Source organism: Aegilops tauschii, chromosome 1 (assembly GCF_002575655.3).
Source record: "Aegilops tauschii subsp. strangulata cultivar AL8/78 chromosome 1, Aet v6.0, whole genome shotgun sequence".
Taxonomy (NCBI): domain Eukaryota; kingdom Viridiplantae; phylum Streptophyta; class Magnoliopsida; order Poales; family Poaceae; genus Aegilops; species Aegilops tauschii.
The window spans coordinates 29,918,584-29,939,871 of record NC_053035.3 but is presented as its reverse complement, the minus strand read 5'-3'; the positions used below and the strand labels follow the sequence as shown (position 1 = coordinate 29,939,871).

Sequence of the window (21,288 nt, the reverse complement as noted above, 5' to 3'; positions counted from 1 at the left end):
ATGGAAAAAGCAGGACACAACGCACCCACATGGGCTGGCCTAAAAGCGGCGCAAGGAGCTAGGGGTGTGCATTCCGCATGCGCATAGATTATATCGGTTATAGCATTTGTAATATATTTACTTAGAATATTTGCAAGTATAAAAAAATAAGAAACAATAGAAAAAAAGTTGAAGAAAAAATAAAAAACCTGAAAAAAACATAAAACCGAGGGTGTGGCCTCCCGGGCGCCTGGGTTGGCCCATTTAGGGAGGCGCCTCTCGCGAGAGCACGCTAGGTCTCGCTATAAGCGAGACATAGCGCTTGTCTTCCGCGTGCTGCACCAAATAGGAAGTCCCTTTACGGATCCACCTCCCTTCCTTCAATTCTTAATGGGCTGGCCCATCGAGCCTTTTATTTGCCTTTTTGTTTCTATTTTTTTTCTAAACTGGGTTTTGTTCTGTTTTATTTTTGCTTTTCCCTTTTTTGTTCTATTTCTTTTTCGTTTGTCTTTTTATGTTCTTTTCAAATGAGTTAAAATTTTCAAAATTCATAAAGTTTTTCAAATTCATGAACTTTTTGCAAATTTGTGAACTTCTCAACTTCATGGTTTTTTTTCAAAATTTCAAGAACCTTTTCAAATCCATGAATTATTTTGAGTTTTTTGCTAACTTTGTAGTCATTTTTTTCCATATTTTGTGAACTTTGCTTTGCAAATTTATGAACCTTTTTTCAAAACCAACTTTTCTCTCATTTTTTTATTTTTCTTTACAAAAGTCAATTGGATCAACAGTCAATGGTTGACTAGTCAACGGTTGAATGGTCAACAACTGACTAGTAAACCATCACTAAGCGAACGAATGGAGAGTACAACTAAGTGGTCTCTTTGTTTTATCAGGCGCTTCAGAGAGTGAGACCCAAGCGAACAAAGGGAGAGTGTGACCCAAGTGCCTTTAGCGAATGAAGGGACAATGCTTGTAGGGCCAGGCACAGCCGACTAGTGTTTGAGCACTAGAGAAGGGAAGTGGCGCTAAAGGCGCTGGGAGGAGCTCCCATGTGCGTCATATAGGGAATTCCGACCCCTAAAAAAAACAGGGAATTCCATGGGTGACGAGCGCTAACATGTATCACTAAGTGCGATACACATCAAGTGGGCGTCTACACACGTTGGCACTGGCGTGGTGGCGTGGGCCTGCCCATCAGCGCACATATGGGTCGATAGTTCCCAGCATACATGCAGTTTGGGTTTGGTTTGTCTAAAAAAATATTTTTTTTTTACTTTTTACCCAATACATATATTTTGAAAAAGTTAGGAATCGAATAAATGCTAGGGAATTTTAAAAAATGTTCCTCGATTAAAGTAATATTCATGAAAACTTGAAAAATAGTTGTGAACACAACTATTCATGAATTAAAAAAATGTTCGCGAATTTGGGAAAAATAATGAATTTGAAAAAATTCTAGTGAACTAAAAAGTGTTCAAAGATTTGGAAACAATGTTCACAAATTAGAAAATTGTTCCCGAATTTGGAAAAAATGTTCATGAATTCTCAAAATGTTAATGAATAAAATGCTCATGAATTAAAATTGTTTATGAATTCATAAAGTGTTAATGGATATGAAAAAATGTTAGTAGATTAAAAATGTTCAACTATTTGGAAAACATGTTTGTGGTTTTGGAAAAAGTACATGAATTTTAAAAATATTTATGAATTCATGTAAAATGTTCATGGATTAATAAAATCATTAATTTTTAGAAATTTTGACAAAATTGAAAATGGTTTGCAAATTAAAAAATTTGATGGATTTGTGAGAAATATTCATGAATTCAAAATTTCTTCCTGGATTTGAAAAAACTCCCATGAATTTGAGGAATGTTTGTACTAAAAGTTCACCAATTTGGGGAAAAGTCATGAATTCAAAAAATATTAACGGATTTAAAAATTATTTACAAAATTTAAGAAAATGTTCATGAATTAGAATTTCGAAAAAATCATGAATTTTATAAAAGTACATGGATTTAATATATTTTTATTAATTTTAAAAGGGAAAGGAAACAATAATAAAGAAAAAGCAAAAACGGGAAATAAAAAAGGAAAAGGGAAAAGGGAAAGACAGAAAAACGATGAGAAGGCTAGAAAAACAGGAAAGAGAAACACATAAAAAGATAAAACGTCTGGAAGCTTTCCAAAACTGGGTGGAAACTTCCCAAACCAATGACAGAAGTTTCATAAAACTGCTCCAGCGCTTCCACTATGGGCTACCTCACCAAAAGCGTTGCCTAAGCGATCACTCTGTTATTTCTCCCAGTGGGCGATCCTTAGCATTTGTGTTGCCGGTCTCTTCTCGACTAGATAGTATGGCAGCTGTCTCACTGTCTGATCATGATTTGACAGTGTTGACAATTTATACATCAAGCTTAGTATTCACTTCTCTGATCAAGCTCTACTTTCCATCGTCTTAATCCCCTTAAAAATGCATCATCTCAATCTCGAGTGCCACTGACAGAGGTTGTTTAAGTAAACATGAATGCCAATTGGTGGACTAGCTAGCTGGGAAAATGACTGCATTTGTCTTGATCAATATGGGTGTTGTGCCATGTATGCTAGCTACTTTACTAGTATCTGTTCTAAGATACCAAAAAGGGTATTTGTTCTAAACTTATTACAATCCTGAAAGCAAACGTGCATGTTGTGCCGAGTAAGTAGGAGGAAACAACATAAGCTACTTATTTGAAAAAGCTTTTCACAATTTTCTCCTTGGAATTCATAACTCACTTATTAAGGATGGTTTTGTTTTTTGACAGTGCTAACACTTTGAACTTAGAAGAAGGATTAGTTTGTCAAATACTATTTGGTGAACAAATCGATAAGCTAGCTGCAGATATGTCAAATATTCAGAACCTTCTGAGGTCTGAGTATCAGCTGGCAACGCAAGGGAAAACTGAATTTGTGTTACATAATTAATTGCAAGGAGAGATTCTTTGGTCAACTCACATCACTGACCATCTTGAAAAAGAAGGGAAGAGAAAACACATTACTCTGCTTTGATCATAGGCCAGGGCATGGCGTCTGGAAGTTTCGATTCTCTGATGATTTTTCTCATGTATAACCTTTAGTATGTGTAATCTCATGTGCTACGATGTAAATATTGGTTTTTTAGGGAACGATGTAAATATTGTTTGATGATCAATAAAGCTAACAATGATGCATTCCCGCCACACATAACTGTGATGCACCCTAGTTCTTTTTCAGACCTCGATGACATGATCTACCTGGCATGCACCTTGATGTCATGAAGAACATCCAATTCCAAGGTGCATACATAAGCCAAACTATGCTCGTTCTACTTAAAATATACTAGTATCGGCCAGTTTGCAGGGAGTGATGAATATTTTATGTGTGGTGTTGATGTGCTCGCCTTTTTGATTCTGTATGGCTCAGGTTATATGCCTGAGAAGCTCGGCGTCGATAAGAGTGGAGCTCTACAACCTCCCTCCTCTACAAGTACAGAACCATCATGGCCGGGCTGCCAAGCAGTGTTGTTGTCGGGCATGCCTTTGGCAACCATGGTGTGGAGACGACACTGTCTGGCATGAGTTTGGTCAGCGAAGCAGCTTTGCCTATGTCGGGGCTCACTCCCCCATGGCGCCTCTGGCGGTTGCATCTTCTTACACTCCGTCATAGGTAAGCCACTTTGGTTCCTCTCCCCTGTTTTTTCTTATGCTCTGGGTGCCCCCACAACTAGTGGCGGAGCTTGGTGTAGTCCAACAGGAGCAATCCCCCCCCCCCTTAATTTTTCCAAGTCTAAAGAATATGCTCTATTTTAGGCCTAACCAGTGTTTAAACTAGAGATTAGCCCCTTCCTTCCTATTAATTTGCTTCCCTTCAACTAATGGCCCCCTCTTGGATTATGCTCAAGCTCCGCCACTGCCCACAACCATCTAGTCGTGGTAGCTGTTCGACATTGGTTGAGTTCTGTGACCATAGAAGTTTCACATTGCATGTTGTTTAGTGCAACACTTGTATTTGAGTTAGTGCTCAGTAATTACACTTGGCACCTGAACCACTAATAATGGAGAAAGTGTTTAGGTAGTTAAGTGACGTATGAGGTGTAGCTTTCATAATTTGAATAGATCTTTGTGATGAATCAGGTATAGTGGAGTATGCATTCCGGATATTTGCTCTTTTAGAAAATGATGTACTCCCTCTGTAAAGAAATATAAGACTTTTTAAGATCACTAAAAGTCTTATATTTCGTTACAGCGGGAGTACTATTTGTCATCTTTATCTGTCAACCTATGGTGTTCTATTCTATTTTTCTCCTGTTCAGAGTAGACCGTTTGAGCTATCTCTTTACTGACGGCTGGACCGCATCATAGTGCCTAGCTCATTGTTCATTGTGGGGTTTCTCTGACTCATTTCAAAGCTTAGTTGGATCAGATTGACATCCTGTCATCTGAAACAAAAGACTGGCAATCTCTTTAGTTCAGACAAAGAGATATTTCTTTAACTTAAAATTTCTAGTCTGTGTATGTCATAACTTGTAGAGGAACATGATTTTGTTTTTTGAAATAATTTTTTGGCATGGCATTTTGGTTTCACTAGTTATTACCTTGAACAATAGTATTAGCTAACTCTGGATTCTTGGTCTTAACATAATTTATCGTATTGTGGTAGGTTGCAATCATGTTGCTTTACATAATATATTGTTTAGTGACGCTGGTGTTGATGTGCTCATTGTGTATGGCCCAGATCATATGGCTGAGAAGTTCGGCGTACACGCAGCACAGAACCACCATGGCTGCACTGCCGAGCAAAGTTGTTTCCGGGCGTGCTTTCATGGATGATGGCGTGGTCCCGTGGAGACAATGTTGTCCAACATGAGTTTGATCGCCAAAGCAGCGCTGCTTGTGCTGACGCTCATTCCCGCGCGGCACCCCCGGTGGCTAGTTCTTCAAATCTGGAATAGGTAAGCCAATTCGGTTGCTCTCTCCTGCTTTCTTGTATGTATTGTGTGCCCATGGCCATCGAGCCTTGGTAGCAGTTAGGCATTTTGATGATAGCAAGGCATGTTTGGTGTAGGTGTTGTGTATTGTGTATTTCTTAGATGGTCAGGGATGTCTCTTATTGAATTCAAACACAATCTGCAATGTCTTCAGTTGGTTTTCTTTACAATGTTCGTTTTTTTGGTGTGCATCCTTTCTTGCTTGAAATGTAAACCATGTACTTCACTTGGTTTCACAGGTAGCATTAGCGTTGCTAGTTTTCCTGCCTTTTTGTATGCATTAATGTGAATCACGGGGGCGGTATATGTGTAAGTTGGCTCTTGAAAAAGGCCTCCTTCCTTGATTATACAACCTAAACTGATCATATAGTCTGAGCAAACATAATACATACATGAATTCAACAGCCATCTGCAATTGCTTCAGTGGTTCATTTTACAATGTCTTCCGATCTTTTGTTGCATCCTTTATTGCTTGATAGTAAACCATGTACTTGACTGGGTTTACGGGTAGCATGAGCATGACTAGTTTCCATACCTTTTGTGTGCTTGTTTGTTTGCTGTGACGAATCACAAGGACGGCATCTGAGTAAGGTTGCTCTTGGAAAGGCCTCCTTCCTTGATTAACACCCTAAACTGATCATATATTCTGAGAAAGCATGCGAAAATCTAAATTCAACATCAATCCACAATGTCCTTCAGTGGGTCTCTACAATGTCATTTCATCTTTCGCTGTGAATCCTTTCCTTCTTGAAATGTAAACCATGCATTTCGTGGGTTCATGGGTTGCATAAGTATGACTACTTTTTCTTACCTTTGTCTGTTTGTGTGTCTGTTGTGATGAACCACAACGGTATGTCACTAAGGTTAGCTTTTTAAAAAGGCCTCCTTCCTTGATTACACATCCTAAACTGATCATATATTCTGAGCAAACACCCTTCCATGGTTTCCATTATAGTTTTTTTTACTTGCAAGGACGGTATCTGAGTAAGGTGGCTCTTGGAAAAGGCCAACCTCCTTGATTATAAATCCTAAACTGATCATAAACTCTGAGCAAAACATATTCATTGTTCCATTTTCCTGTTGCATGGCTATGCGTTGATTAGTCTAATATATTTTTATGCTATCATGTTGTGTCGTGTCCATTTGCGAGAGATTTGACTTGCTTCTTTGAATATTACAGGAGAGCATTGGTAGACAAAGAAGAACCATGGAAGTCATGGTTGTTACAGTCTGAGGGGATTTGATATGCTCAAGGACCACGTGGAGTTGGTTGTCAAGTTGAAGATGCTTGACACCAAGACCATCCAGCATCCCGTAGACGGTGTGATGATTCAGGCTCCCATGACTGCCTTCTTGGCTACAACTAGTTAGGTGAGTCCCTGGTCTCTCTTTCCTCCCGTGTCTGCTGTAGGAACTAGCTTTCGAGCTATGGCCATTGAGCCGGTGATGTAGCTGGTGTTCTTTGGTGGTGGTCTTCTTGCCACTACGATCTTGCTATTGTGGTCATCTTATGTATGCTGATGCAACACAAGTCATAAGTTTAACACTTGTATCAATTTGTGAGATATGTTTTGTTATGCTCCTTTCATGATAAAATATGGATCTTTTCCTCTAACTTAATTTAATCTCACCTGGAACATATCAATCTCACTACTCAATAAGTTAGTAGTATCCTATTCATCTAGCTCGGAGTCCACTAGACTTTTTTTGTCCTCGTCAGTAACTAATTCGGGGAACTAACTCCTCGATCGCAGTTGTGCTTATTGCTGGTTTTCATTTGATTGCTGCAGTATTATTGACTGGTACGAGACGAATGTTAAACTGATGGGAACTTGGCGAGTCTGTGAGTGATGAATGCTCACAATAGAACTTCGTATCTTGTTAATTTGGAGAGAAAGAAAGCTTCCAACTATGTTGTGACTGTTGTTTTGTGGGAAGAAGGCAAATTTGTATGCTCCCATGTGCACAACAAACATGTATGCTCCTACTGGCTGCCTCCCGCCTCTGCCCGATGCGTGTAGAGAAGAAGGTTAGTTGATGATGCGTACCTTCTTCTGCCCATTGATGTTAATGTTTGCGGAGCATCTGTAAAATTATAACATGTTTCATCCTATTCCCATTTTCAGAAATGTAGTCAATTCTTTGAGGTCATCTAACCTTCTGCAGCCCTGGCTTCTGTTGGGAATCGTAGCATAATTTAAAATTTTCCTACGCTCACCAAGATGCATCTATGGAGTCTACTAGCAACGAGGGGAAAGGAGTGGATCTACATACCCTTGTAGATCGCGAGCGGAAGCGTTCCAATGAACGTGGATGACGGAGTCGTACTCGCCGTGATCCAAATCACCGATGACCGAGTGCCGAACGTACGGCACCTCTGCGTTCAACACACGTACGGTGCAGCGACGTCTCCTCCTTCTTGATCCAGCAAGGGGGGAGGAGAGGTTGATGGAGATCCAACAGCACGACGGCGTGGTGATGGATGTAGCGGGTCTCCGGCAGGGCTTCGCCGAGCTTCTGCGAGAGAGAGAGAGGTGTTGCAGGGGAGGAGGGAGGCGCCCAAGGCTGTAGGTTGCTGCCCTCCCTCCCCCCACTATATATAGGGCCAAGGGAGAGGAGGGGGGCGCAGCCTTGCCCCTTCCTCCAAGGAAGGGTGCGGCCAGGGGGGAGTCCTTCCCCCCCAAGGCACCTCGGAGGTGCCTTCCCCCTTTAGGACTCTCCCTTCTTTCTTATCTCTTGCGCATGGGCCTCTTGGGGCTGGTGCCCTTGGCCCATATAGGCCAAGGCGCACCCCTTACATCCCATGTGGCCCCCCGGGGCTGGAGGACCCCCTTGGTGGACCCCCGGACCCCTTTCGGCACTCCCGGTACAATACCGATAAAGCGCGAAACTTTTCCGGCGACCAAAATAAGACTTCCCATATATAAATCTTTACCTCCGGACCATTCCGGAACCTCTCGTGACGTCCGGGATCTCATCCGGGACTCTGAACAACTTTCGGGTTTCCGCATACATATATCTCTACAACCCTAGCGTCACCGGACCTTAAGTGTGTAGACCCTACGGGTTCGGGAGACATGCAGACATGACCGAGACGCCTCTCCGGCCAATAACCAACAGCGGGATCTGGATACCCATGTTGGCTCCCACATGCTCCACGATGATCTCATCGGATGAACCACGGTGTCGAGGATTCAATCAATCTGTATGCAATTCCCTTTGTCAATCGGTATGTTACTTGCCCGAGACTCGATCGTCGGTATCCCAATACCTTGTTCAATCTCGTTACCGGCAAGTCTCTTTACTCGTACCGCAATGCATGATCCCGTGACTAACGCCTTAGTCACATTGAGCTCATTATGATGATGCATTACCGAGTGGGCCCAGAGATACCTCTCCGTCACACGGAGTGACAAATCCCAGTCTCGATCCGTGCCAACCCAACAGACACTTTCGGAGATACCCGTAATGCACCTTTATAGTCACCCAGTTACGTTGTGACGTTTGGCACACCCAAAGCACTCCTACGGTATCCGGGAGTTGCACAATCTCATGGTCTAAGGAAAAGATACTTGACATTGGAAAAGCTCTAGCAAACGAAACTACACGATCTTTTATGCTATGCTTAAGTTGGGTCTTGTCCATCACATCATTCTCCTAATGATGTGATCCCGTTATCAATGACATCCAATGTCCATAGTCAGGAAACCATGACTATCTGTTGATCAACGAGCTAGTCAACTAGAGGCTTACTAGGGACAGGTTGTGGTCTATGTATTCACACATGTATTACGATTTCCGGACAATACAATTATAGCATGAATAATAGACAATTACCATGAACAAAGAAATATAATAATAACCATTTATTATTGCCTCTAGGGCATATTTCCAACAGTCTCCCACTTGCACTAGAGTCAATAATCTAGTTCACATCACCATGTGATTAACATGCACTGGTCACATCACCATGTGACCAACATCTATAGAGTTTACTAGAGTCAACAATCTAGTTCACATCACTATGTGATTATCACTCAATGTGTTCTGGTTTGGTCATGTTATGCTTGTGAGAGAGGTTATTAGTCAACGGGTCTGAACCTTTCAGAACCGTGTGCTTTACGAATATCTATGTCATCTTGTGGATGCTACCACGTGCTATTTGGAGCCATTTCAAATAATTGCTCTACTATACGAATCCGGTTTACTACTCAGAGTTATCCGGATTAGTGTCAAAGTTCGCATCGACGTAACCCTTTACGACGAACTCCTTTCCACCTCCATAATCGAGAAAAATTCCTTAATCCACTAGGTACTAAGGATAAGTTCGACCGCTGTCATGGGATCCTTTCCGGATCACCATTGTACCCTCTTGACCAACTCATGGCAAGGCACACTACATGTGCGGTACACAGCATAGCATGCTATAGAGCCTACGTCTAAAGCATAGGGGACGACCCTCGTCCTTTCTCTATCTTCTGCTATGGTCAGGTCTTGAGTCTCACTCAATACTCACACCTTGTAACACAGCCAAGAACTCCTTCTTTGCTGATCTATTTTGAACTCTTTCAAAATCATGTCAAGGTGTGTTGTCTTTTGAAAGTATCGTCAGGCGTCTTGATCTATCTCTATGGATATTGATGCCCAATATGTAAGCAGCTTTATCCAGGTCTTCCTTTGAAAAACTCCTTTTTTGCAACCCTTTATGCTTTCCAGAAATTTTACATCATTTCGGATCAACAATATGTCATTCACATATACTTATCAGAAATGTTGTAGCGCTCCCACTCACTTTATTGTAAATACAAGTTTCTAACAAACTTTGTATAAACCCAAAAACTTTGATCACCCCATCAAAGCGTATATTCTGACTCCGAGATGCTTGCTCTAATCCATGGAAGGATCGCTGGAGCTAGCATACCTTTTAGCATCCTTAGGATCGACAAAACCTTTCTGATTGTATCATATACAACCTTTCCTTACGAAAACTGGTAAGGAAACTTGTTTTGACATCCATCTGCCAGATTTCATAAATGTAGCTAATGCTAACATGATTCCGACGGACTTAAGCATCGCTACGGATGAGAAAATCTCATCGTAGTCAACTCCTTGAACTTGTGGAAATACTCTTTGCCACAAGTCGAGCTTCATAGACGGTAACATTACCGTCCACGTCCGTCTTCTTCTCAAAGATCCATTTATCTCGGATTTCATGGCTTCTAACCATTTGTCGGAATATGGGCCCACCATCACTTCTCCATAGCTCGTAGGTTCATTGTTGTCTAACAACATGACTTTCAAGACAGGATCACGTACTACTCTGAAGTATTACGCATCCTCGTTGTCCTACGAGGTTTGGTAGTGACTTGATCCGAAGTTTCATGATCACTATCATAAGCTTCCACTTCAATTGGTGTAGGTGCCACAGGAAACAACTTCTTGTGCCCTGCTATACACTAGTCGAAGTGACGGTTCAATAACCTTATCAAGTCTCCACCATCCTCCCACTCAATTCTTTCGAGAGAAACTCTTCCTCGAGAAAGGACCCGTTCTTAGAAGCAATTACTTTTGCTTCCAGATCTGAAATAGGAGGTATACCCAACTGTTTTGGGTATTCTATGAAGATGCATTTGTCCGCTTTGGGTTCGAGCTTATCAGCCTGAAACCTTTTCACATAAGCTTCGCAGCCCCAAACTTTTAAGAAACGACAACTTAGGTTTCTCTAAACGGTGTCGTCTTAACGGAATTGCATGGTGCCCCCTTTTAAAGTGAATGCGGTTGTCTCTAATGCCTAACCCATAAACGATAGTGGTAATTTGATAAGAGACATCATGGTATGCACCATATCCAATAGGGTGCAGTTATGATGTTCGGACACACCATCACACTATGGTGTTCCAGGCGGTATTAATTGTGAAACACTTTCCACAATGTCTTAATTGTGTGCCAAACTTGTAACTCAGATACTCATCTCTATGATCATATCACAGACATTTTATCCTCTTGTCACGACGATCTTCAACTTCACTCTGAAATTACTTGAACCTTTCAATAATTCAGACTTGTGTTTCATTAAGTAAATACACTCAGCATCTACTCAAACCATCTGTGAAGTAAGAACATAACGATATCCACTGCATGCCTCAGCACTCATTGGACTGCATACATCAAAATGTATTACTTCCAATAAGTTGCTCTCTTGTTCCATTTTACTGAAAACGAGGCTTTTCAGTCATCTTGCCCACGTGGTATGATTTGCATGTCTCAAGTGATTCAAAATCAAGTGAGTCCAAACGATCCATCTGCATGGAGTTTCTTCATGCATATATACCAATAGACATGGTTCGCATGTCTCAGTCTTTTAAAAAACGACTGAGTCCAAAGATCCATCTACATGGAGCTTCTTCATGCGTTCCATACCAATATGACTCAAATGGCAGTGCCACAAGTATGTGGAACTATCATTACTATTTTATAGCTTTTGGCACGAACATGTGTATCACTACGATCGAGATTCATTTTAGGTGCAAGACCATTGAAGGTATTATTCAAATAAACAGAGTAACCATTATTCTCCTTAAATGAATAACCGTATTGTGATAAACATAATCCAATCATGCTCAACGCAAACACCAAATCTCGATGGTAGAGGGAGCATGCGATGCTTGATCACATCAACCTTGGAAACACTTCCAACACATATCGTCATCTCACCTTTAGCTAGTCTCCGTTTATTCCGCAGCTTTTATTTCAAGTTACTAACACTTAGCAACCGAACCGGTATCTAATACCCTAGTGCTGCTAGGAGTACTAGTAAAGTACACATTCATATAACGTATATCCAATATACTTCTGTCGACCTTGCCTGCCTTCTCATCTACCAAGTATCTAGGGTAGTACTGCTTCAGTGACCGTTCCTCTCATTACAGAAGCACTTAGTCTCGGGTTTGGGTTCAACCTTGGGATTCTTCACTAGAGCAGCAAACGACTTGCTGTTTCATGAAGTATCCCTTTTTGCCCTTGCCCTTCTAGAAACTAGTGGTTTTACTAACCATCAACAATTGATGCTCCTTCTTGATTTCTACTTTCGCGGTGTCAAACATCGCGAATAGCTCAAGGATCATCATAACTATCCCTGATATGTTATAGTTCATCACGAAGCTCAACTAGCTTGGTGGCAGTGACTATGGAGAACCATCACTATCTCATCTGGGAGATTAACTCCCACTTGATTCAAGCGATTGTGGTACTCAGACAATCTGAGCACATGCTCAACGATTGAGCTTTTCTCCCTTAGTTTGCAGGCTTAAGAAACTTGTCAGAGGTCTCATACCTCTTGACGTGGGCGCTAATCTGAAATCCCAATTTTAGTCTTCGGAACATCTCATATGTTCTGCGACGTTTCAAAAACGTCTTTGGTGCCACAATTCTAAACCGTTAGCATTACGCACTGAACTATCACGTAGTCATCAAAACGTGTATGCCAGATGTTTCGCAACATCTACAGACGACGCTGAGGTTCAGCACACCGAGCGGTGCATTAAGGACATAAGCCTTCTGTGCAGCAATGAGGACAATCCTCAGTTTACGAACCCAGTCCGCATAATTGCTACTACCAACTTTCAACTAAATTTTCTCTAGGAACATATCTTAAACAGTAGAACTAAAGCGTATGACATAATTTGTAAAGACTTTTGACTATGTTCATGATAATGAAGTTCATCTGATTATGAACTCCCACTCAGATAGACATCCCTCTAGTCATCTAAGTGAAACATGATCCGAGTTCAACTAGGCCGTGTCCGATCATCACGTGAGACGGACTAGTCAAGATCGGTGAACATCTCCATGTTGATCGTATCTTCTATACGACTCATGCTCGACCTTTCGGTCCTCCGTGTTCCGAGGCCATGTCTGTACATGCTAGGCTCGTCAAGTCAACCTAAGTGTATTGCGTGTGTTCCGAGGCCATGTCTGTACATGCTAGGCTCGTCAACACCCGTTGTATTCGAACGTAAGAATCTATCACACCCGATCATCATGTGGTGCTTCGAAACGACGAACCTTCGCAACGGTGCACAGTTAGGGTGAACACTTTCTTGAAATTATTATAAGGGATCATCCTACTTGCTACCGTCGTTCTAAGCAAATAAGATGCAGAAACATGATAAACATCACATGCAATCAAATAGTGACATGATATGGCCAATATTATCATGCTCCTTTGATCTCCATCTTCGGGGCACCATGATCATCTTTGTCACCGGCATGACACCATGATCTCCATCATCATGATCTCCATCATTGTGTCTTCATGAAGTCGTCACGCCAACGATTACTTCTACTTCTATGGCTAACACGTTTAGCAACAAAGTAAAGTAATTTACATGGCGTTATTCAATGACACGCAGGTCATACAAAATAATAAAGACAACTCCTATGGCTCTTGCCGGTTGTCATACTCATCGACATGCAAGTCGTGATTCCTATTACAAGAATATGATCAATCTCATACATCACATATATCATTCATCACATCTTCTGGCCATATCACATCACATAGCACTTGCTACAAAAACAAGTTAGACGTCCTCTAATTGTTGTTGCAAGTTTTTACGTGGTTTGTAGGTTTCTAGCAAGAACGTTTCTTACCTACGTATGACCACAACGTGATTTGCCAATTTCTATTTACCCTTCATAAGGACCCTTTTCATCGAATCCGTTCCGACTAAAGTAGGAGAGACAGACACCCGCTAGCCACCTTATGCAACTTGTGCATGTCAGTCGGTGGAACCTGTCTCACGTAAGTGTACGTGTAAGGTCGGTCCGGGCCGCTTCATCCTACAATGCCGCCGCAACAAGAAAAGACTAGTAGCGGCAAGAAGAATTGGCAAACTCAACGCCCACAACTTCTTTGTGTTCTACTCGTGCATAGTAACTACGCATAGACCTGGCTCATGATGCCACTGTTGGGAATCGTAGCATAATTTAAAATTTTCCTACGCTCACCAAGATGCATCTATGGAGTCTACTAGCAACGAGGGGAAAGGAGTGGATCTACATACCCTTGTAGATCGCGAGCGGAAGCGTTCCAATGAACGTGGATGACGGAGTCGTACTCGCCGTGATCCAAATCACCGATGACCGAGTGCCGAACGTACGGCACCTCCGCGTTCAACACACGTACGGTGCAGCGACGTCTCCTCCTTCTTGATCCAGCAAGGGGGGAGGAGAGGTTGATGGAGATCCAACAGCACGACGGCGTGGTGATGGATGTAGCGGGTCTCCGGCAGGGCTTCGCCGAGCTTCTGCGAGAGAGAGAGAGGTGTTGCAGGGGAGGAGGGAGGCGCCCAAGGCTGTAGGTTGCTGCCCTCCACCCCCCCCCCCCCCACTATATATAGGGCCAAGGGAGAGGGGGGGCGCAGCCTTGCCCCTTCCTCCAAGGAAGGGTGCGGCCAGGGGGGGAGTCCTTCCCCCCCAAGGCACCTCGGAGGTGCCTTCCCCCTTTAGGACTCTCCCTTCTTTCTTATCTCTTGCGCATGGGCCTCTTGGGGCTGGTGCCCTTGGCCCATATAGGCCAAGGCGCACCCCTTACAGACCATGTGGCCCCCCGGGGCTGGAGGACCCCCTTGGTGGACCCCCGGACCCCTTTCGGCACTCCCGGTACAATACCGATAAAGCGCGAAACTTTTCCGGCGACCAAAATAAGACTTCCCATATATAAATCTTTACCTTCGGACCATTCCGGAACCTCTCGTGACGTCCGGGATCTCATCCGGGACTCTGAACAACTTTCGGGTTTCCGCATACATATATCTCTACAACCCTAGCGTCACCGGACCTTAAGTGTGTAGACCCTACGGGTTCGGGAGACATGCAGACATGACCGAGACGCCTCTCCGGCCAATAACCAACAACGGGATCTGGATACCCATGTTGGCTCCCACATGCTCCACGATGATCTCATCGGATGAACCACGGTGTCGAGGATTCAATCAATCCGTATGCAATTCCCTTTGTCAATCGGTATGTTACTTGCCCGAGACTCGATCGTCGGTATCCCAATACCTTGTTCAATCTCGTTACCGGCAAGTCTCTTTACTCGTACCGCAATGCATGATCCCGTGACTAACGCCTTAGTCACATTGAGCTCATTATGATGATGCATTACCGAGTGGGCCCAGAGATACCTCTCCGTCACACGGAGTGACAAATCCCAGTCTCGATCCGTGCCAACCCAACAGACACTTTCGGAGATACCCGTAATGCACCTTTATAGTCACCCAGTTACGTTGTGACGTTTGGCACACCCAAAGCACTCCTACGGTATCCGGGAGTTGCACGATCTCATGGTCTAAGGAAAAGATACTTGACATTGGAAAAGCTCTAGCAAACGAAACTACACGATCTTTTATGCTATGCTTAAGTTGGGTCTTGTCCATCACATCATTCTCCTAATGATGTGATCCCGTTATCAATGACATCCAATGTCCATAGTCAGGAAACCATGACTATCTGTTGATCAACGAGCTAGTCAACTAGAGGCTTACTAGGGACAGGTTGTGGTCTATGTATTCACACATGTATTACGATTTCCGGACAATACAATTATAGCATGAATAATAGACAATTACCATGAACAAAGAAATATAATAATAACCATTTATTATTGCCTCTAGGGCATATTTCCAACACGCAACCACGACAATCCTGGTCGTACCTTCCTCGGTTTAGCTGAGCCATTGGTCTCCCTCTCTGTCTCTCTAAGATGGTCCGGCCATCGAGCTGATGATTTGGTGTTCGGATCTGTGGGGGTGTCTTCCGGCCACCACAATCTTGTGGCTGATGAATCTTTCTTGTCGATGAAATTGGTCTCTTGTAAATCTGTGCTGGTTAGGCTCTTTTTCTACTACACGGTACTGTTGATACATATGGTTTGGTATTGGTCCATGTCTAGTTTAATAGGATCACTATGCTCGGTTTTTTACACTTTAATGGCTATCAAGTACTAGAAGAAACTGCTTGCGTATTTTGTGGTGCTGTTGTGTATTGTAGAACTTGCTATCTAATATCAGTTTTTAGGATTTGAAATTTAGTGGACTTGCCAACTTAAGGCAAGTGCACCTGCACACTATGATAAGTGCATCATGTCTTAATCAACTGTGGCAGTGCAAAACTGTGGACTTCTTGTGATAAAAACCTTTGGACTTGCAGGGTTCAGTTTGTGTTTATATTAATAATCGAGGCCCAGTTTGCTCTTTTCCCCTGAGGTAGTCTCCTCACCAGTGAGTTCTTCGGCCTGTTCGCATGAGATCTACTTCAGCTGCTAAAGGTGACCGAACGGTTACTGCCGTGCCCCTTTGTTTTGGGCTCCATCACTGACGGGATGGCGCCGGCTGCGTCATAGCCTCCGTGTTCGGCTACTACGGCTTTGGTGGACTACCTCCTTCTCGGCCACTACTCTGACTTCCCCCGCAACACGATGAGGTGGTGGTTGTCAAGTCCTCGGTTCTGGTGAGTTTGTGGTGTCCTCCCTCTCTCTCTTGTGCCCCTGAGATTGTCCGGCCGTCGAGCCGTGGCTGATTGTGGTGTAGACCATCAAGCCATTGATTGAGGGCTTGGTTACGTGGTCATGGTGCATGTGCCTGTGGTGGTGGTCTTCTGACCATCTTATCTCTTGGTCCCTGTTAAGTAGCAATGAGAACCTTGTGTTTTGAATTATTAATTATTAATCAACAAGGAACAATCTTATTTCGTTAAAAGTTGTGTTGCAGTAGCAGTTCCTTCATGGATTAGAGTCATCCAAATATGCTGTCATTTTCACTGTTTTAGTTAGTAGTATGCATTCCTGAAAGTTGCACATTAGTGCTTTCATGTTTGTTTGGGTCGAGTGTTGCTAAATGTACAAGGACTCCACATGATATATATTTTTCATTCACTGATTTATGATATTGTTTGGACTTTTGGATAAGACATACTTGAGCAAATTTATGTTTTGATTTATTTAGTGGTTGTCAAAAGGATGTGATCCATCATCACTAGTTGAGTTGGCTGATGTTGGACTTGTTCGGTCAGATTTTGAAAATCTAGGCCTTAGTCTTTTAAGGCAAGTGGTGTCGGAATGAAATTGTTGGCCCCGAGGTCCTCGCTTATTAGCATCCTCCTTTCTTTTGCAATGCAATCCCAGTGATTATGCAGCAGCGGCGGTTCTTTGGCTTCATCTCATTGGTTGTTCAACACATTAGTTGATTTTGCTATTTGAGAGCAAGTCGGGAGCACAGAAAACGATGAGTGGCACTTTCTCTTTGATGAGATGGCTATTTTTTTTTAGAAGGGAAGATCCCGGCAGGCCGGAGCGTGCGTGCTCGATCGACATTGCAATGGAGGGGAAAAAGGAAAAACAAAAAGATTGATGAGGAGAGGAAGGAGACGAGGACGCCGGCAGGCGGCGGCGGCCGACGTGCACGCGCTGTGGGAACTAGGAGACGGCCGTGATTGCAGAAGGAAGAATAATAAATAATCGCCTGCACGTCATGCCGACGTCACGGAGCTAAGAGAAGCCACGTAGGACTAGTACTTCCTTCCTGCCGGTGCTGGTAGCAGCGAAAGAGAAACGAGTACTGGGTACGTACGTCGTCAAGGCGCGATTGCGTACACCCCACCCGGCGACGTAGAGAGACACCTCAACTATGGTTCCTCACGACTGACTGTGCGAGTACACGCGCTCGGGCTTGAAACAACCAGCACGATGGATACACGACAGAGAGAGAAACAAATAGATATAAGCTGCTGTGAGAGCGATTGGACATATCAGTTTTTCTTGAGGATCCTGACGTTCTTCCAGCGCGACTCCATGCGGCTGGACGCGTCCCTCTGCGTGTAGACGCCGAATTTGAAGTAGTGCGAGTTGCCGCCGCGTCCGCCGACGCTCAGTTTATTTTCGCCATCGATGAACACGGTGAATCTCGACGCGCCGACATCGTGGATCACGTTCACCCGAAGCCACCGGTCGTAGACGTTGTCCTCGACGGGCTTCTGGTTGTAGTACCTCAGCGCGCCATTGTAGACGTGCAGCATCAACGTGGTGGCCGTCTCGCTGCCGCCAAACACCTGCATGATGGACACTCCCGACGTGCTCGATGGCACGTACACGGAGCCCTCGAATTGCCACACGCCGGAAGAGTAGTCGTATCCCTAAATCACAAGAAATGCCAAGACATTTATGTGTGAATATCATGGTCATTTATGACTATGTGATGCATGAGTGATTGTTGATCATGTTAATGGAGTACTCACAGCCATCCTCATCTCTGTTCTTGGCTTAGTGTCGCTCTGTGGAGAAAAGGGCTCGTCGGAGGACAGCACCCAGATCCGCCGCACCGTGCCGTCGAAGCTATACCGCGCGCTGCTCGGCATGTTGTACGGCTTCTGAAGCTGGAAGTTGCTCTCGCTGAGGCTCACGGCCGTGAACCCGGCCGTCGGGTCTTGAGCGCTCGCCGGCGCTAGGAGGACAGCCAGCAGATGCAAAGCAATCCAAGAAAATGTCGTGTGAGACGCCATTGTCTGTGTGCTGCGTGTGGCTTCTGCTTTGCCTCTCTGCGTGTTGCTCTGCTGTTTATATAGACATACAAATGGAGCTGGTCCGCTCGACTTGATGCTATTATCCATATTGTTTTCAGTTCAAAAAAATACGTGACCCCATACACTGGTCTGTTTCAGCAAAAACCAACAAAACAGTCATCTCTGTTCATATCCTTAACTTAATGTGCACGGGGGGCGGCTAGGGAATAAATGCTACACGGGTTGTGGGGACGCATGATCGAGACACAGAATTGCAGCAGTCTGCCGACGTCCCGATGCGCACGGTGTCGATTTCTTCCACATGGTTGGCCATGCATCACGGAAATTCCTATTCGCCTCTTTCTGGCAGATTGATGAAAAAACACACAGTGGTGATGTCTTTTTCCGAAAGAGGCCTCAGCACCTCTTTATAAATAAAGCATAAACCAAAGTAAACGGCTGAACGATACATGTAATGAGGAAGCCTTTTACAACATTCCTTTTTGAGGGAATTTTACAACATTATATTCCGGAGTAATAAACACATACAACTACGTTGCCTAGAAATATCATAGAAAGACCCTAAATACGACGACGCCCTAGGGCACCTAAACTCCATGACGACGCTCTCAAGTTACTCGCACGCTAGAGCGTCAGAAAAGGTAAGTGGCGCTAAAGGCACTGGGAGGAGCTCCCATGTGCGTCATATAGGGAATTCTGACCCCTCAAAAAAATATAAGGAATTCCATGTGTGACGGGGGCTAATATGTATCACTAAGTGCGATACACATCAAGTGGTCGTCCACACATGTTGTCACTTTGCATGGTGGGGTGGGCCTGCCCATCAGCGCACACATGGGTCGATAGTTCCCAGCATACATACCGTTTGGGTTTGGTTTGTCTCACAAAAAATATTTTTTTAACTTTTTACCCAATATGTATTATTTGAAAATTTTAGTGAATCGAATGAATGCTCGTGAATTTTAAAAATTATTCCTGGATTAAAGCAATCTTCGTAAAAACTTGAAAAAAAAGCTGTGAACACAAATGTTCATGAATTCAAAAAATGTTCACAAATTCAAAAAATGTTCACGAATTCGGGAAAACCATGAATTTGGAAACTTCTTGTGGACTAAAAAGTGTTCAACGATCTATAAACAATGTTCACAAATTTGAAAATTATTCCCGAATTTGGAAAAAATGTTCGTGAATTCACAAAATGTTAACGAATTTTCAAAAATGTTCATGAATTAAAATTGTTTGTGAATTCATCAAGTGTTCATGGATATGAAAAGATGTTAGTGAATTAAAAATGTTCAAGAATTTGGAAAAGATGTTTGTGGATTTGAAAAAAGTTCATGAATTTGAAAAGTAGGTTGAGATTGTGTCTTGTGCATTCTTGTATCACCTTAGTTCACGGCTTTGTGAATGCACCCACCATTAGATCTACGGAGTAGACAAACTTGCCATCAAGTGCAACTTTCTCATGCGTGAAGTGGAAATCAACTTCAATATGTTTTTCTACGAGCATGAAAAATTAGATTAGTTGTGAGATGTGTAGCCCCCAAATTATTGCAACAAAGGACAGGTGGCTGCAGTTGTGGAACCCTCAACTCCTTAAGTAAGGAATGAATCTATATAACTTCAGTCATAAGGTACACCTCACATCGCAACATGGCAGCTGGAGGTGAAGGGAACTTGTGAAATCTATGGCGGCTAAGCCTATGGAACCCTATCTGAGGGCGGAGCTCTATCTAGTCGGAGGAGCTAAGCCAGCCAAACATTTTAACCCCGTGGAAAGCTGGCAGAGATACTGACGAACCATAATTCAACCGCTGCCCCCCCCCCCCCCCCCCGGTGCGCGCTTCTCGAGCATGATCCAGTAGCGAGGAAAAGAAAGGATTAGAGCATGCACAACCGAATTGTGGTACATAAATTGGCCCATTGTGAATCATAATAGACCAGTTATGCTAAATCTCATTTATTGCAAGACATATTTTAGAGTCGCCTACATCGATGGGAGTTATGGGTCGGCCCAATTAGCTCAGTTTCAAGAATATTTTATTCCAGTTTGCACGGTCGCTGGGGGTTGTGGGTCGGCCCATTTAGCTGAGCTTTGACAATCTTCTATCCAGTTTGTATTGTTTGGGCAAGATTTCCGGTTGCTTTTTATTCTAAATGATTCTTCGCCAATTTTCTGTTTTCTTTTTATTTTTTAGGTTTTATACTTTTCTTTTCTTTCATTTTTATTTCTTCCTTTCATTTTTTTATTTTCAAATCCATTAATTTTTTTAATATGCCAATTTTAGATTTTTTTAATAATTACTTATTTTACAGAAGAAAAAATAGAAAAGAAATGGCAAAAAATATGAAACGGAAAAAGCAGGGCGCGTCCCACCCACATGGGCTCGCCCAAAAGGGGCGCAAGGAGCTAGGGTTGTGCATTCCGTTTGCGCATATGTTATATCTCGGTTATAGCGTTTGCAATATACTCCCTCCGTTCCTTGATATAAGGTGTATAGATTTTTGGGAAAAAGTCCGAAATATAAGGTGTATTGCGTTGCACCACTCGTTTGAATATTTTTTTAAGAAATTTGATTACATTTCCTTATATAGGGCAAGCTCCTCTATTTTCTCATGTCAATTAGTCAGGTGTAATCTCTCCCAAAACTTGTGAAATTTTCCCTCCACATGCGTTCTTTAATTTCCGTGCCAAAAACTATACACCCTATATTTAGGAACGG

The 21,288-nt window shown here is 43.1% G+C and overlaps 1 protein-coding gene, 3 non-coding genes and 1 pseudogene across 4 annotated transcripts; 4 read left to right on the top strand and 1 right to left on the bottom strand.

The window, feature by feature from the left end:
- The first annotated feature begins 5,256 nt into the window (after nt 1-5,256).
- Nucleotides 5,257-5,366, top strand: LOC120972959 (small nucleolar RNA Z118/Z121/Z120). The gene has a single exon (XR_005767092.1). It is a non-coding gene; the product is annotated as a small nucleolar RNA Z118/Z121/Z120 (small nucleolar RNA).
- A 169-nt stretch (nt 5,367-5,535) lies between these two features.
- LOC120972958 (small nucleolar RNA Z118/Z121/Z120) lies at nt 5,536-5,641 on the top strand. The gene has a single exon (XR_005767091.1). It is a non-coding gene; the product is annotated as a small nucleolar RNA Z118/Z121/Z120 (small nucleolar RNA).
- A 169-nt stretch (nt 5,642-5,810) lies between these two features.
- Nucleotides 5,811-5,916, top strand: LOC120972960 (small nucleolar RNA Z118/Z121/Z120). Its single transcript, XR_005767093.1, has one exon. It is a non-coding gene; the product is annotated as a small nucleolar RNA Z118/Z121/Z120 (small nucleolar RNA).
- Nucleotides 5,917-5,938: 22 nt separating this feature from the next.
- On the top strand, nt 5,939-6,041 carry LOC120972961 (small nucleolar RNA Z118/Z121/Z120; annotated as a pseudogene).
- An 11,072-nt stretch (nt 6,042-17,113) lies between these two features.
- Nucleotides 17,114-18,659, bottom strand: LOC109731928 (citrate-binding protein). Its single transcript, XM_020291103.4, has 2 exons — nt 18,281-18,659; nt 17,114-18,178 (listed from the first exon to the last, which is right to left on the bottom strand). Exons 1-2 carry the CDS (start codon nt 18,650-18,652, stop codon nt 17,795-17,797), a joined length of 756 nt encoding a protein of 251 aa, XP_020146692.2. The 5' UTR covers nt 18,653-18,659; the 3' UTR covers nt 17,114-17,794.
- Between the last annotated feature and the right edge of the window lie 2,629 nt (nt 18,660-21,288).

Bases quoted from the DNA above. Each gene is read 5' to 3' on its own strand.
- LOC109731928 (XM_020291103.4), bottom strand. From the start codon at position 18,652: ATGGATAATAGCATCAAGTCGAGCGGACCAGCTCCATTTGTATGTCTA. The intron at 18,179-18,280 runs GTGAGTACTCCA...CTTGTGATTTAG, and splicing joins GAACAGAGATGAGGATGGCT to GGATACGACTACTCTTCCGG.